The sequence below is a fragment of the Pipra filicauda genome, unplaced genomic scaffold (assembly GCF_003945595.2).
Source record: "Pipra filicauda isolate LSUMZ 115617 unplaced genomic scaffold, ASM394559v2 scaffold5_size6683894_pilon, whole genome shotgun sequence".
Lineage (NCBI taxonomy): Eukaryota > Metazoa > Chordata > Aves > Passeriformes > Pipridae > Pipra > Pipra filicauda.
The window spans coordinates 1681473-1694362 of NW_024104754.1; the positions used below are offsets into that span (position 1 = coordinate 1681473).

General features: G+C 36.5%; 1 protein-coding gene across 4 annotated transcripts in view; it reads right to left on the minus strand.

Moving 5' to 3' along the window:
* METTL8 (methyltransferase like 8) overlaps nucleotides 1–12890 on the minus strand; it is a 101291-nt gene that overhangs the window by 30707 nt on the left and 57694 nt on the right. For 3 of the 4 annotated variants that reach the window (XM_039387942.1, XM_027733685.2, XM_039387943.1), the window contains exons 3-5: nucleotides 8890–8998; nucleotides 7405–7560; nucleotides 2935–3026 (exon numbers count right to left, since the gene is read on the minus strand). In XM_039387942.1, the coding sequence (XP_039243876.1) occupies nucleotides 2935–3026; nucleotides 7405–7547 (235 nt within the window). In that variant the 5' untranslated portion in view covers nucleotides 7548–7560; nucleotides 8890–8998. Of the gene's footprint in view, nucleotides 1–2934; nucleotides 3027–7404; nucleotides 7561–8889; nucleotides 8999–12641; nucleotides 12867–12890 lie in introns of those variants that run through there. The other variant, XM_027733688.2, reaches the window with a different exon arrangement.

Here is a 12890-nt window from a genome sequence, read left to right on the forward strand (position 1 = left end):
GAAGGAAATTAGCTTGATTTTACATGATTTATTCTTGAAAAAATATTTGCTGGCCAGTATTCATCTCCTTTGTTCTTTTCAAACCCAGTGTCTGCAAGCTCTGGATGTACTCTTCCAGTATTTTTCCAGGAACCGAAACTAATTATCTGACTCTTCTTTTTTTCCCACCTCCCTTCTTTAAAAAAGTAAATATTCTCTTTTCTGCTTTTCCAGTCATCCATGTACTCTATGGATGTACTTTGTAACCTGTTCTTTCTCAGTTCCAGAACAATCTTTCCTCCTTCTCACCAGCACTAATTGTGCTAGCCACTGGACTGCAGCTAACCCTTTCAAAGGCAGGCTGATAAAAAGATAAGAATTACAGCTTTTTCAATGTCTCTTTTGTTGATGGTTTTCCCTTCCTTATTCCACTAAAGTACCAAACTAAATCTTTTTTCCTGGTTTTTTTCCCCCTCATTCCCAAAGCATTTACAAAAGTATCTTGTTAGCCCTGACATCTCTTGCTAAGTGTAGATCATATAATGTGTTGCCTTTTTAATTTTGTCCCCACTCACACTGACCCGCTAATTTTTTCAATAAAAAATGCACAGAGTAAATATATGGTGCATTTCTCCTACTACTCTCATTTAAATCTTAACATATTATTTCCTGAGAATTATCATTAGAGGCACAGACAGGCAGTGGGAAGGAGGTGGCAGTATGCCTTGTCCTAGAAATCTGCATAATGTTTTAAAATTAACATTTAATACATCCAATTGTATTATTAAAGGGCCAGACCTGGTCATGCAGAGTAATTGCACAGACTTGTTCTATAATGTAAGTTCAGAGTTGATTGAGGTCATATATATCAGATTTCAGTAGCGTAAGTTGAACATTCACAGACTGCTCAGCTTCAGTATAAAAACAAAAACCCCTTCTAGTCAAAAGGTTTTTAAATTATTATCACCCCTTGTTACAGTCATTACTTTTCTATAAGTCTGCTCAGAACCCTTGTACTTAAATTCACATCAAGTTTTCCAGATTTCAGAAATGAAAGAAAGAGATATCAAAAGTCAGCCTTTCAAACTGTATTAGTATGGAATTACATAGGTTCAAGTGGAAGAACACTTCATTTTGCATTGTTGCACTGGTCACTCCTGCACCACTGTGTAATAGCTATGCATGCAGCATTATTATCAAATTTTTGCTTCATTTTGTATATTTAAGTAGCCTACCTACTAAATTTTCCAAAGCACATAAAAATGACAAAACTAAAAAACATATAAACTTCCAAGTAAAAAAAAAATCCCTTACTTTGTCAATTGATGTTTCTCCTTAACGGAATCTTCCAACACTAGCAAGCATGCCTGAGAAGAAACTAGACATGCTAATAAGCAAATCAAATTCCTAAAAGTAGTATCATGAGTTCATTCAGTTTAACATCTCTTGCCTTAAAAAGGCCCACCAGAGCTATTCTATTTTAATGATATAATAGTACTGTTGAAATCTGTCTTGTCTTTTTCCCCTTACTGTAGTTTTCAAGGCCCCAAAATAACCTGCTCGTTAGCTTCAGTCTAGTTCATTGTTTACACAAATAGGCCAAAATGTACTTCCACTTGCAGAATGAAGCTGAAGCTTTCTGAAGGAACACTATCAGCTGTGCTTACCTATTCAAGTTCTAAACAGAGGGGCATTCATAGAAAATGTCCTTGGATTCTTGTATTTCTTGGCGATAGACAAATGCCTAATTATTCCATTTCTCACCAGCACAAACTAAGTTCTAATTGATTGTAGATGAAGAATTAAAGGTTCCACGAGCTACATGGTCACACAGCTTACTTTTCAATTATGAGCTCTTTTTCAGCTTTTTATACAAACCAAAGGAAAATATTAGATGTAATTTTTGAAAAACAAACATTGTACTTAGATAAAGAATGTGAGAGGTAACAGAAAAAGGCAGGCTGACAATCCCAGAGCATTCAGAGTGATGAAGGGCACAAATGCAAGGCACATTCTCAGGTAATTCAAATAAACTCCAACATGTGCCTTAGTTATATCAGTGAAACTCAGCACAGGATCATAATGACACTATCTAATTTGACAGATTCAAGACATGCTAAATAAACTGAGGCCCAAGATGTCCAAGTAATTTTTTTCAGAATATCTTTCTAACACTATAACAAATTAAGAATCCACTCCTCTATGACACTATCAAGTTGATACTGCAGCTTTAGCATACATAACTACCCTAGAGTTTAGTCTATGGTTTAGTTTGCTAGTTTGAACCTGGAGCTATCATTCTTCAGAAACTCAGAACACATTAAATTTCCCTTCTGAAGATAGGCACAAAATTCATTAATCATTTACAGTGCAAACTCTGCATTGTATTGGAACACCTTCCACACAAAGTGAACATACTGCTTCCTGAAGCACTCCCAGCTCGGCCTGGCAAAGACAGCGAGGTGGGACCAGCTGGGACCAGTGCAACTTTCATGGCGCTCAACTGAAATACAGTGCAATGCACAAACACAAGCTCTCTAAATAGTCTACTAATCATTAAAAAGCATTTGAACACTGTACATGGGAACTTTCATCCCCAGCACCATAGCTGGATGCAAACTCATTCCTCTGATTCTGTAAAAGTCCTGTGTAGTAGTTTCATTCTGAAGAACTGCAAAAGGAGTCAGAACAGCCGTACCATACTGATGTACTTGTTTTACGTAGAGCCTATTGCTCCCCCAATTGTAAAATTGTTCAAATAAGTAACTGAATTGCTAGAAAAACACACTTTGAGATCTTTTGAGACAAAAAAGGGAAAAAAACCCAAAACAAACAAAAAAATTCAGACAAGAGAATGTAGAAATAAAAAGGGTGTTCCTGGATTCTAAAGCCATTTTAAATGTTTTCATAAACAGCATTAAAATAAGAATTTTTATGCCATTAGGAATTTCTTACCTTGGTCTTCCCATTGAACTTTCACAAGTGAGTTCTCTGCTGCTTTTTTCTTGGCACTCTCCTCTTCTTCTTGTGACCACTGCATGTGGTCCCTAAAAAAGGCAGTTGAAGAACCAGCTTTTTCATAGGATTTTCCATAATATTTTTTTTTCCAGGAAAAACAGTATCAAATTAGCTATACTGTCTCAAATACTTCTTTTTTTTTTGAGTGCAATCAAATGACCACAAGGAGACTGACAGGTAAAACCCAAGTTTCAGTGTATGATAGATAAGAATTAATCACCAATTAGGTAAAACTCAAGTGATTCAGAAACATCTTACAACTGCAAAGAGACTGAAGTAGTATGAAGTAAGTAGTTTCCTTAATAACAGGATTAATATATATCTTGTAGATTGAGTGTGTTTATAGGAACGTATTTTGAGTGTCCCATTAGAACCATGTTTAGCTGAATATAATAGACCTACCAACAAACACCTAATGCAAGAAACTTCTCACATTACTAGTGTTTATGATGAAGAACTGAGGTCATTTAGCAAAGAAATCAGCTGTTCCTGAAAGAGGGAGCATAATCCACCTATGCAACTGGAACCAGTGGAATTGATGAACAGGATTTTACTTATTTGGGGAATAGAGACAAGTAACATTTAAAAAAAAGAATGAGACATTCATAAGAAAAGACAAGCAGTGCTACAGTGGTTCCAAAGTTTATGTCCTCTCTATTTGCGTAAAGCGGTTAACCAAATGTTATGTTAATCAATTAAACCGTCACAGAACCAAGCCCAGATCTGACACTGATGACTAAACTGCGTTCCCTGCAGATTCTGTGTTTGGATCAGGCTGCAATGGGAAGCGCCCAAAAATGTGCTGCTGGCTGTTTTTAAAAGCCAATCAGTTGTCCCTCCAAATCATCCAGTCTGAACAGATTAAATTCAATAATATAATTCAAGTAATCTATTAGATCCTAATCCTACTGAAATCAACTAACTGAAAGCCCATGACTAAAATTCCATTGGTTACTATGGGAAAAGAGACAAGGTGCCAACTTGGAAGAGCTGATTGTCTCTAAAAGCTAATGAGCATCTTCCTGTTCTGTACCTGGTGATATATAGGTAATTTAATTCTTAGACCTTCGCTGTTCCTCTTTTGTTAATTGTGGGAGACTAATTGGTATGTATTTGTCTGCTTGCCTCAGACTTGATTTCCGCATCTCTACTGAAATATTTCTCATTATTGTCCCCAGCAGGTTGCCTCTCCCCTTCCTGTATTTGTTCATATGCCAAATGTTCCTGTGCAGTGTCACGGCTCTAACAGACATGCTGCAGTAGAATAAACTGAATGACCAAAAGCATTACTAGGCAGTCATCCTCTTGGAAAGACTTGCTTCCCTCACTGCTATCACCACTTTTGACCTTGCCTATTCCAGCAAGCTGAAACCAAGGACTATTCGGATGGCAAGAATACACAATCAGCCCTTCTGACAGATGACTTGCTGTGGTATAATCTTCAGCTGATCAGTTTTAATCTATCATTGTGTGTCTGTCAGAGCCCTTAAGGGTGCCTGAAGCCCTCCATCTTCAACAGCCTTTTTTTTCCTTCCTCAGAAATTCATAAAGCTGAAGAAGGATCTTTTGGCTCTTTCCTAGAAATTTCTGTATGGTAGATCCCAAACAACATGACTGCAGCAGCACTTCCTGATCAAAATCTACAAAGGAGAAGACATAGCATAGTTCTTATGCAAACTATTTACACAGTTTGGATGCTTCAAATGAGGCAATACAAGCTGGCAGAAATACAGGACACAGGAGAATCCTAAGCACAGAAGTGTTTAAATACAGAAGTGTTTTAAGCTGAACACTGACAGCAGCAAAGCAAGCTATCCATTTTAACCACACCAGGAGCTGTTAACATGAGTAGGCCTGATACAAGATCAAACAATGCTGCTTTTAGTTCAGCTTATTCAACTTAGTCCTTTTCCACTAACTTGTTTGCTAACATAGGGTTTAATTATCTCTGTGATAATGTGAAGACTATGCCAATTACTAACCTGAATAGAAGCAGACATTTTTTGCTCCAATGTTTAACCTTACTCATTAGTTCTCTCTTGAAATGACAGAAAAGCACCACAGCAAACATCTAAAGCATTAGTTCTCAAATTTAATCTGCTTAGTATGTCTAGCAGAATGGTAGCAGCTCTTGGCTCTCTGCCAATTCACACACAGACAAAAAGAATGACAAAGCATGAAGTACCAAAGATGATGAGTGGAAAACAAAAGGATATCATACATCAATGCTAGAGAAGATGAATATCTTATGCTCACCCTGCATAATCTATTCAGCACTACCACCCCTCATCCTAATCCCCCTTATCTCCCTAGTGAGAACCGTGCCAATTCAGTGAGCTTCAGATCCAAGGACCTACATCTCTTCATAGCCAAGTTCTTGATTTATCAAGACCATCACAACTTCCATGCACCTCTGCTTCAACTCAGTTTCACCTGCTTTCCCTTCTGAGCTACACGGATTCATCTGCAGATCCATTTTCTGAACAACGCTGTTCCGTTCACTCTCATTTTCACAATCCATCCCAACCATCTGCATCAGAGTTTGATAACTCTATTAGACTGTCACCAAAGGCTAGCAGGAAAAACTGAAGCTACACATGATCAGTTTTTTGGAGGGAAATTAAAAAAAAAAAAACAACAAACAACCAGAAAAATAATCCCAAAACTGAATTTCATTGAGATACAATGTTACAGAAAAAGGATGTCCTTTTCCTAAAAGATCTTTTCCTATCTTGATTACATAGTATACATTTAAATCAGCATTTACACAGGTAAAGGATTTTAACATCTAGCAGAAAGCACTCAGCCTGGAATATGTCAAAGAACTACACTGCTTATAGATTTATGAAACACAGGTTAACTTTACACTCTTAACACAATAATCAGCCAGCTTCCAGCTTTCTTGACCAAGGAATGTATGGAAGTACAGTTAACTCCAAATTTGGCCTTAAAATGGTAAGTGTTGGGGACCATGGCTTGGGGACACCTAGTTTAGAAAACACTAATAGGTAACAGATCTAGTTAACTAATCAGTTAAGTCCAAATTTAGAGACTAAAAAGAGTAACAAAGATGCTAGTTCATTAACCAGAGGACAATTTTCTGTGTCATATTCTTAAGACCTTTTTATTAATCAGAATTTGATTAGATAATCTTTTGAAATAATTTAGATTAAAAAGCAAAGTGGACCAATGAACAAATAAAATGGACTACTAAAAAGAATAGTAATTAAAAAAAAAACCAAACAGCAAGTTGAAACTTCATTTCAGAACACAACCTTGTCGAGGAACTTCTCTGACAGCTGACAGCAGAGGACACCTCTGAGGAAACTATAAGAACTGTAGATTAGTTCTATGAAGTAAGCTTAAGGCCTGAAACTTGTTATCTGTTACTTCTATGTTACGTTACCCATTGGTTATTATTAGCCACTTCCAGTCTCTTTTTCCAATATTGCTAAATCCTTGCTATCAAAAATAGTGACACAATTCAAAACTACATTCAAAATTTATGTAGAAAGTAATTTCTTGTATAGCTTCTAAATTCACCACTTTTCATCAAATATTCCTTGGTTTTAAGTTATGAACTATAGGAAGAAAAATTCCTGGTTTCCCCAATATGTTAGGCAGATATTCTTCTACTTTCTAAACAGATTTAGATATTCTTCTATCCTCCTAACACTTCCTGTATCACTTGCTGTTTTGTATTCACCTCCATTCCACAGCAAAAAATCTTAGCCTTTTTAGTCTAATTTTTCCCCCTGTGTTGACCAGCATTCTCCCTCTTTTCCGAGCACCCATTAAATACAAAAATACCTTTTAGAGATGGGGATGCACTGTTGCAAATCAGGACAATTCTTCTGGTTAACATCTACACATTGATGTCTTCTCTGCTGTTATATCGCTTATTTATGTTAAGATTCAATTTACTTTTTTTGATAATTGCACACTGTATGGAAATCTCTGCTACAGAATGATCTGTAACATCTTCAGTACACCTTTAGAAGAATACAAGTAATTCACATGTTCCTTTCAAAGTGGTGTCAGTTTTAGACTAGGTCGCTAATCCAGGACGCAACATCCTTGTACCTAACAAGTAACCTTCTGCCATTATAAATAATATGGACTATCTTATTGCTACACTTTCTGTCTCTTAATTAATTACTGATGCATAACAATATTTTGCATTTCATTCCTTGACTAACTATGTACTCAGCAGCTTTTTACAGAAGTCATTGAGAACTTTTAACAGTCAGATTACTTGTGACAATCTCAAGTTTTCTCTAATGCTCCCTTTACATGTCTTTACTGGCAGTACCTTGTTTTTTATACACACACACACACACATCATTATTCATCATAGTAAACAGTATACAAAATTATATGAAAATCAGCCTTGAAAAAACATCTCACCACATGTTATGCTCAAAGACCTTAGAAGGATCAGTTAAAATCCGTGATCCAAGTGGAGCAGTTGGTCGTCTATTACTTTGGTGCCTGTGTTGCATCTTGCTTTTCCTCAGACATAAAGCAGAAAGCCTTGTAATGAAATTCATTTTGTTCAGAGACCTGAAAACACATTTAACTCAAATTACAATTTTGCTGTAACTTAATTGTTTATGTCGCTTACATGAGAAACGGGTCAAATAACCAAGCACCAGTATCGGCTCTAGTAATAATAATCTACTACAGTTCAATTTAAATGCCTTTCGGAATAGCAACATCCCTTCAGTGCGCTGAAAACCCAAATAATCACAAAGTAGGCTGGAATGAAACCAACTGAAGGACAAATTATTTGGTATCATTTCAAAGTCCTATCAGGCAGGGGAAAGAAAAGCAATGTACGGTAAAACAATAATCCAAGTCTGATATTGCACCTTGACCAAGACAAGCAAGAAATGATCAGTAAAGAAACCACTTGTTCTAGTGGGTACATTCTGTCACCAAGACTGACTTTTTCACCCCACTCATCATCTTCAAAAGATTTCATTCTAGATCTGTGACTCTGGTTTTATGCCTTTAAATAGGAAATGAAAGATTTTTATTTTTAGAGTGTAAACATTATGCACCTGAAAGCCTTCCAAAATTTCTGATACCTATGTAATGCCCTCTTTGAAATGAATGGTCCTAAATGTTAAATTTCTATGCAAATTATATAATTTTCAATGCAAATTATAAAGTGATTGAAATTTTTCTATTACATGTATAATTCTGTCTTATACATCTATATTTTACTTTACTTGAAATTTCTTCATACAACATCAAGAAAGTCCAAGTAATGAAAGATAACAAGTGTGTGTATCTCATACCAGCATTTTTTCTTGGGTTTTTATTTTCTTCGTTTGTTTTTTTTTGCATATTCTCATTAATGTAGGCTTTTTATGAGATGAATAAAATGAAATACACCTCCTAATACTACTTTTATCCTGATGTGCCTTTGTTCTTTTTTCCTTCAAATGCATGCTTTGTGTGACTTTAAAAATTATTCTTAGCCCTACTTTTTTTTTTCTTCTTTTTTTTTTTTGGAGTGCTGTTTCTGTAAAAACCACACATACAAGTTTAATGCACTGGAAATACAAAATGCAGTTACAAAAGAACAGGCACAAGAAAACATTGTGTGCAAATTGGTTACAAAAAGATTTTTATCTTGCGGAAAATAGTACTATTTGATCACAAATCTTGTATTGTGAATCAAAAATTATTAATTTGTACACATCACTACAAAAACTGGCAAAGGAATTACTAATTAAATGAACAACTACTCATTTAAGGTGTACTTTTGAATGAGTCATGCTTTAAAAAGGGCATTGTTTATTCACTTAAGCCTACAGAAAAACAAAAGGAAAAAAGATTAAAATTTCTTTTTATTTGTGAAAGATTAAATAAAATGAAGTTTACCTTATGGCTGTCAATGCCAAATAAAATTGTTGTTAATTTTGGTTAATAAGACTGCAATGTTACCAGGATATGGGGCCACTGCCATACAGTGAAAATATATCATGTTGTCCTATTAAAAAAATCAGAATTTCTAATGTTAGCAAGTTTATAATGGCTTTTTTTTCTCAAATGTGGCTCAGCAACTAAAACAATTCCAGTTTATACTTCAATTACTACAAATTGTTTATGCTTTGTATTTGAAAATACGTATGCATTTTTCATAACACAATGCATAACTTAACATATATGGGATATAATAATTATTATGAGACATGAAAATTAAGACATTATGACAATTTCTGCAAAATGTGTAATTTACATAAAGGGAATGTTCTTGAAAACAAAAACAAATAGAAAATCCTTCAAAACCCCAAACCACAATCTGATCTAAAATTATTATTATTAAATTACAGTAATGCCTGGATAAAGATTCCATTATTACAATGCAAACTGTTTACAAATCCTCTTCCTTCTTCAATCATTCGAAAAGATCTGAGTTAGTATCTTGCATTTCCTGTGCCAGCATTGATATTCACCATAAAATATGATTCAGCTGCTAGGCTAGTCACATAATTTTTTTTGGCTTTCTAAACATCTCAATAAGAACATGAAAAGATGCACAGATGGCAGTTATAGTCAGATGACTAAGATGATCTTGCATCAGTAAAATCCAGATATGAAACTCTTTCTATGAAAATGTAATCCTTTGAGTGGTAAGTGAACAATTTTAGCTGATAAATTCTGGAAAAAGCAAAGAGAGTGAGGTAGGTGTGGAATTTAAATTTACTGTTGCATCCAGTGTTAAATGTGAATGAACCCCTTGGAGACATGCATGTGTATCCCTGAGAATTAAAAGTGATCCACAGATCATGAGATAAGTGGACAACCTGGCTACTAAAAGTTGAAAAAGCATCTAAATTACTTGGAAACCTAAATAACATTTTCAGAAGCAAGTCCTTGCTCAGTTGTTTCTCTAAGTGATTTTTGTTAATGAAACATGCAAACACCCTTTGTCAGGTAACATGATCATACCCTGAAGTCACGACAGCAAGAAATGTCTGAAAGAATTAGGAGTTATTTCCTTGTTCAGAGGCACAGTCAGGAATAGTTTAAGTTTTATTATTAATCAAAGCAATTCAACCTTCATCTTTAAAGAAATTAACACTAAACTGAATTACATTAAAAATGGCTAAATTTTGTGGCAGCATAGCTATTTTTCAGAAAAAGAAAAACTTTAAAGAAGCAATGCAATTGATAACCATGCTGAAAAGCAACATGGAAGACTTTTTTTCCCTGTGGAGTACTGCCTTTTATCCTTTATAATTTTGTCATTGTTACAAGTATAGATCAGTTTAGTTGAGAAATTTTAAGAAACAGCCTTAAAACTCCTCCTCTCCTCAAACCAGCTAACACAGCACTTTTAGCAATACTTTTTGAAAGTGGACATGCAGAAGAATGAATACACATCAAATGCAAGCTAGACCTGAAAGAATACATTTTTAATTGATGTTGCCATTAAAACTTTGAGCAGTCACACCCACAGAGACAAAAATAAAGATACAGGAGAAAGGAACTGTTTTAATGTTTTTTAATGGCGGATTACACCCCAAAACATATGTAAACCACTTAATTGATGAGTAAAATCCTTTAAAAGTATCAGTTCTGAGGGAGATGTCAGTGAAAAAAAAACAAATCAAAAAGAACAGAAATAACCTTTTATTTCTGTCCAAGAAGCTAATTTAATGAACTTACTAGATGAAAATATTTTGACATTTGACTGATCTCCAATTACAAATATAACAACTTTTTCCATGTCCAATCACTAAGCCAACTTGTAGAGTCTCTGTTATAAAGAAAAAAACAGCCTATATTAGGAACAGTATGTGCAGCTTATGTTACATTCCTGGACAGAAAAGTATTCTGGAAACAATTAACTTCATACAGTCCCTTTTGCTTGGCACCTAGAAGTTATCTAGACATTTGACCATTAATCCCCAACACTCTCCTGTAAAGCACAGCTGATCTATTTTATCACCATCAAACACTACGAAAACTCAAAACACCTTACACAAAACAGATGCAAGTGACAATCATGGACACAAAGGAAAAAAATTTTCAAGATAATGGTAACACAGAAAGTATAACTATGAATTACCAGTGGCTATTTTTAAAATACATACATATTAATATTTCTTAATATTTCAAATCCAGAGGGATGGGGGCGACTACTGTCAACCAGACTCATTCATCAACTGAATGCTTACTGCTATTCTATTCTACCAAGTGACTAATCATGCCCTCTTGAGGTTTCATGATTAGTTTTTCAATTATATGCTTCCAAAAAAATATGCGCATTTGAAACAATAGGATATTTCACAACTTTTCAAACTCAGCAGATCTAAAATTTTCAACTGTTTTTCTTCCTCGTGCATAATAACCAGGAATGATGAAGACCTCCCTGTGGGCATACAGCAACTTCAGTAAAACTGCTGCAGAGCACTGACTCCCAAGGAGAAGAGAAAAACAAAAGAAAAATTATTTTGATTTATTCTGACTTCTATACAGAAAACACAGTTAACACTGGTTAAAAAGCAAAGCAGATAAAAACAAACAAATCAATGCCACCACATATGATTTTAATCACATGTACACAAATATTGAGTGAGAAATGCCTGTTCTTACACCAGCTGCCAGGTAGCCCGTCAAATATAGTCGAGGAAAGAGAAAATAGTTTCTACAATGGTAGAGGGAGAGAGAGAACGGGAGATAAACTCTGCTGATGTTCTGAAAACATTTACTTGAATCACAGAAGAGTTACCCGTTACCCTGCACACCCTCTGCTGGCTGCTGCTTACACAGGAAGGAGGAAAAAGAAGAGAAAGAAAAGGAGTTGTGGTGACTTTGTGTCACCACATATACATGCACAGTGAAGATGCATCTAAACCTCCAAATGCAATCACTTAAACTGTTTTTAATCCTATTTTCTACGAAATATCGAACATTTAACTGTACTGTCTAACAAAAGATGATTTGTCTCAACACAAACGATGTTCTCCTTCTATTAAAGATGATGAGAATTGGGATAGAGCAACGTGAATTTTACTACTGTCTACAATTTATTTTGAAGCACTTCATTCACTAACATTCCTGCAAGACTCTGGGTGTCCATATGGACTTGGCTTAGCTGCAACCTGCCCTGTCAGCTCTGAAGTCACTGGCAGTGTTGCAGATCCACTGGGCAGGATGCACTTACTTGTCTCACCCAGGTCTTTGAAGGAGCAACTGCAACCACCGTGTTTGTGTGTTTAACTCACTTCATCAAATAACTGTAAAGCACCAGAAAATTAAAGGCCTCTCTCTTTGCTTACAGTATCAGTGAAGATTAAAGGTTTCACTCAGAGACCCTGAAGAACAGACACGGACAAAACAAAACACACAAAATATCAGCAACTTCCGCATTACCCCATGTGGCCGCCCGGCCTCTGGCAAGCAAGGGAAAGAAGTTTTTCCGCAGACTTCAGCTGCTCTGCCGGCAAGTACTGACTGATAATTGTGACAACTTTTGGAATGTAGCTCTAAAAATACACAATTGAAGCGTCATCCATCTTAAGGAGTTGCTGTTGACCTTGGAGTCTTAAACAGGGTTAAACAAATCCCTTAACATTTCCAACCTTCCCCCAAGTCCCGGTACGCTCCATCCCACCCCGCCGTACCCAAAAGGGGTGGTGGCCGGTGCCACCGGCCCGCAGGTGCCAGCCCGGCCGGGGCAGAGCTCCCGGGGCAGCTCGGCGGCTCTCCCCGACCCCCGCGCAGCGCCTCCCTCCTGCCCGCTCCTCCGAGCGGTGCCTGGCCGACGCCGCAGCGCTGCCGACTCGGGAGCGGCCCCGCTCCGCCACCCAGGCGCGGGGACCAGCCGGCCCCGGCAGCGGCTGCGGGGCCCGGGGAGCCGCGGCGGGAGGTGA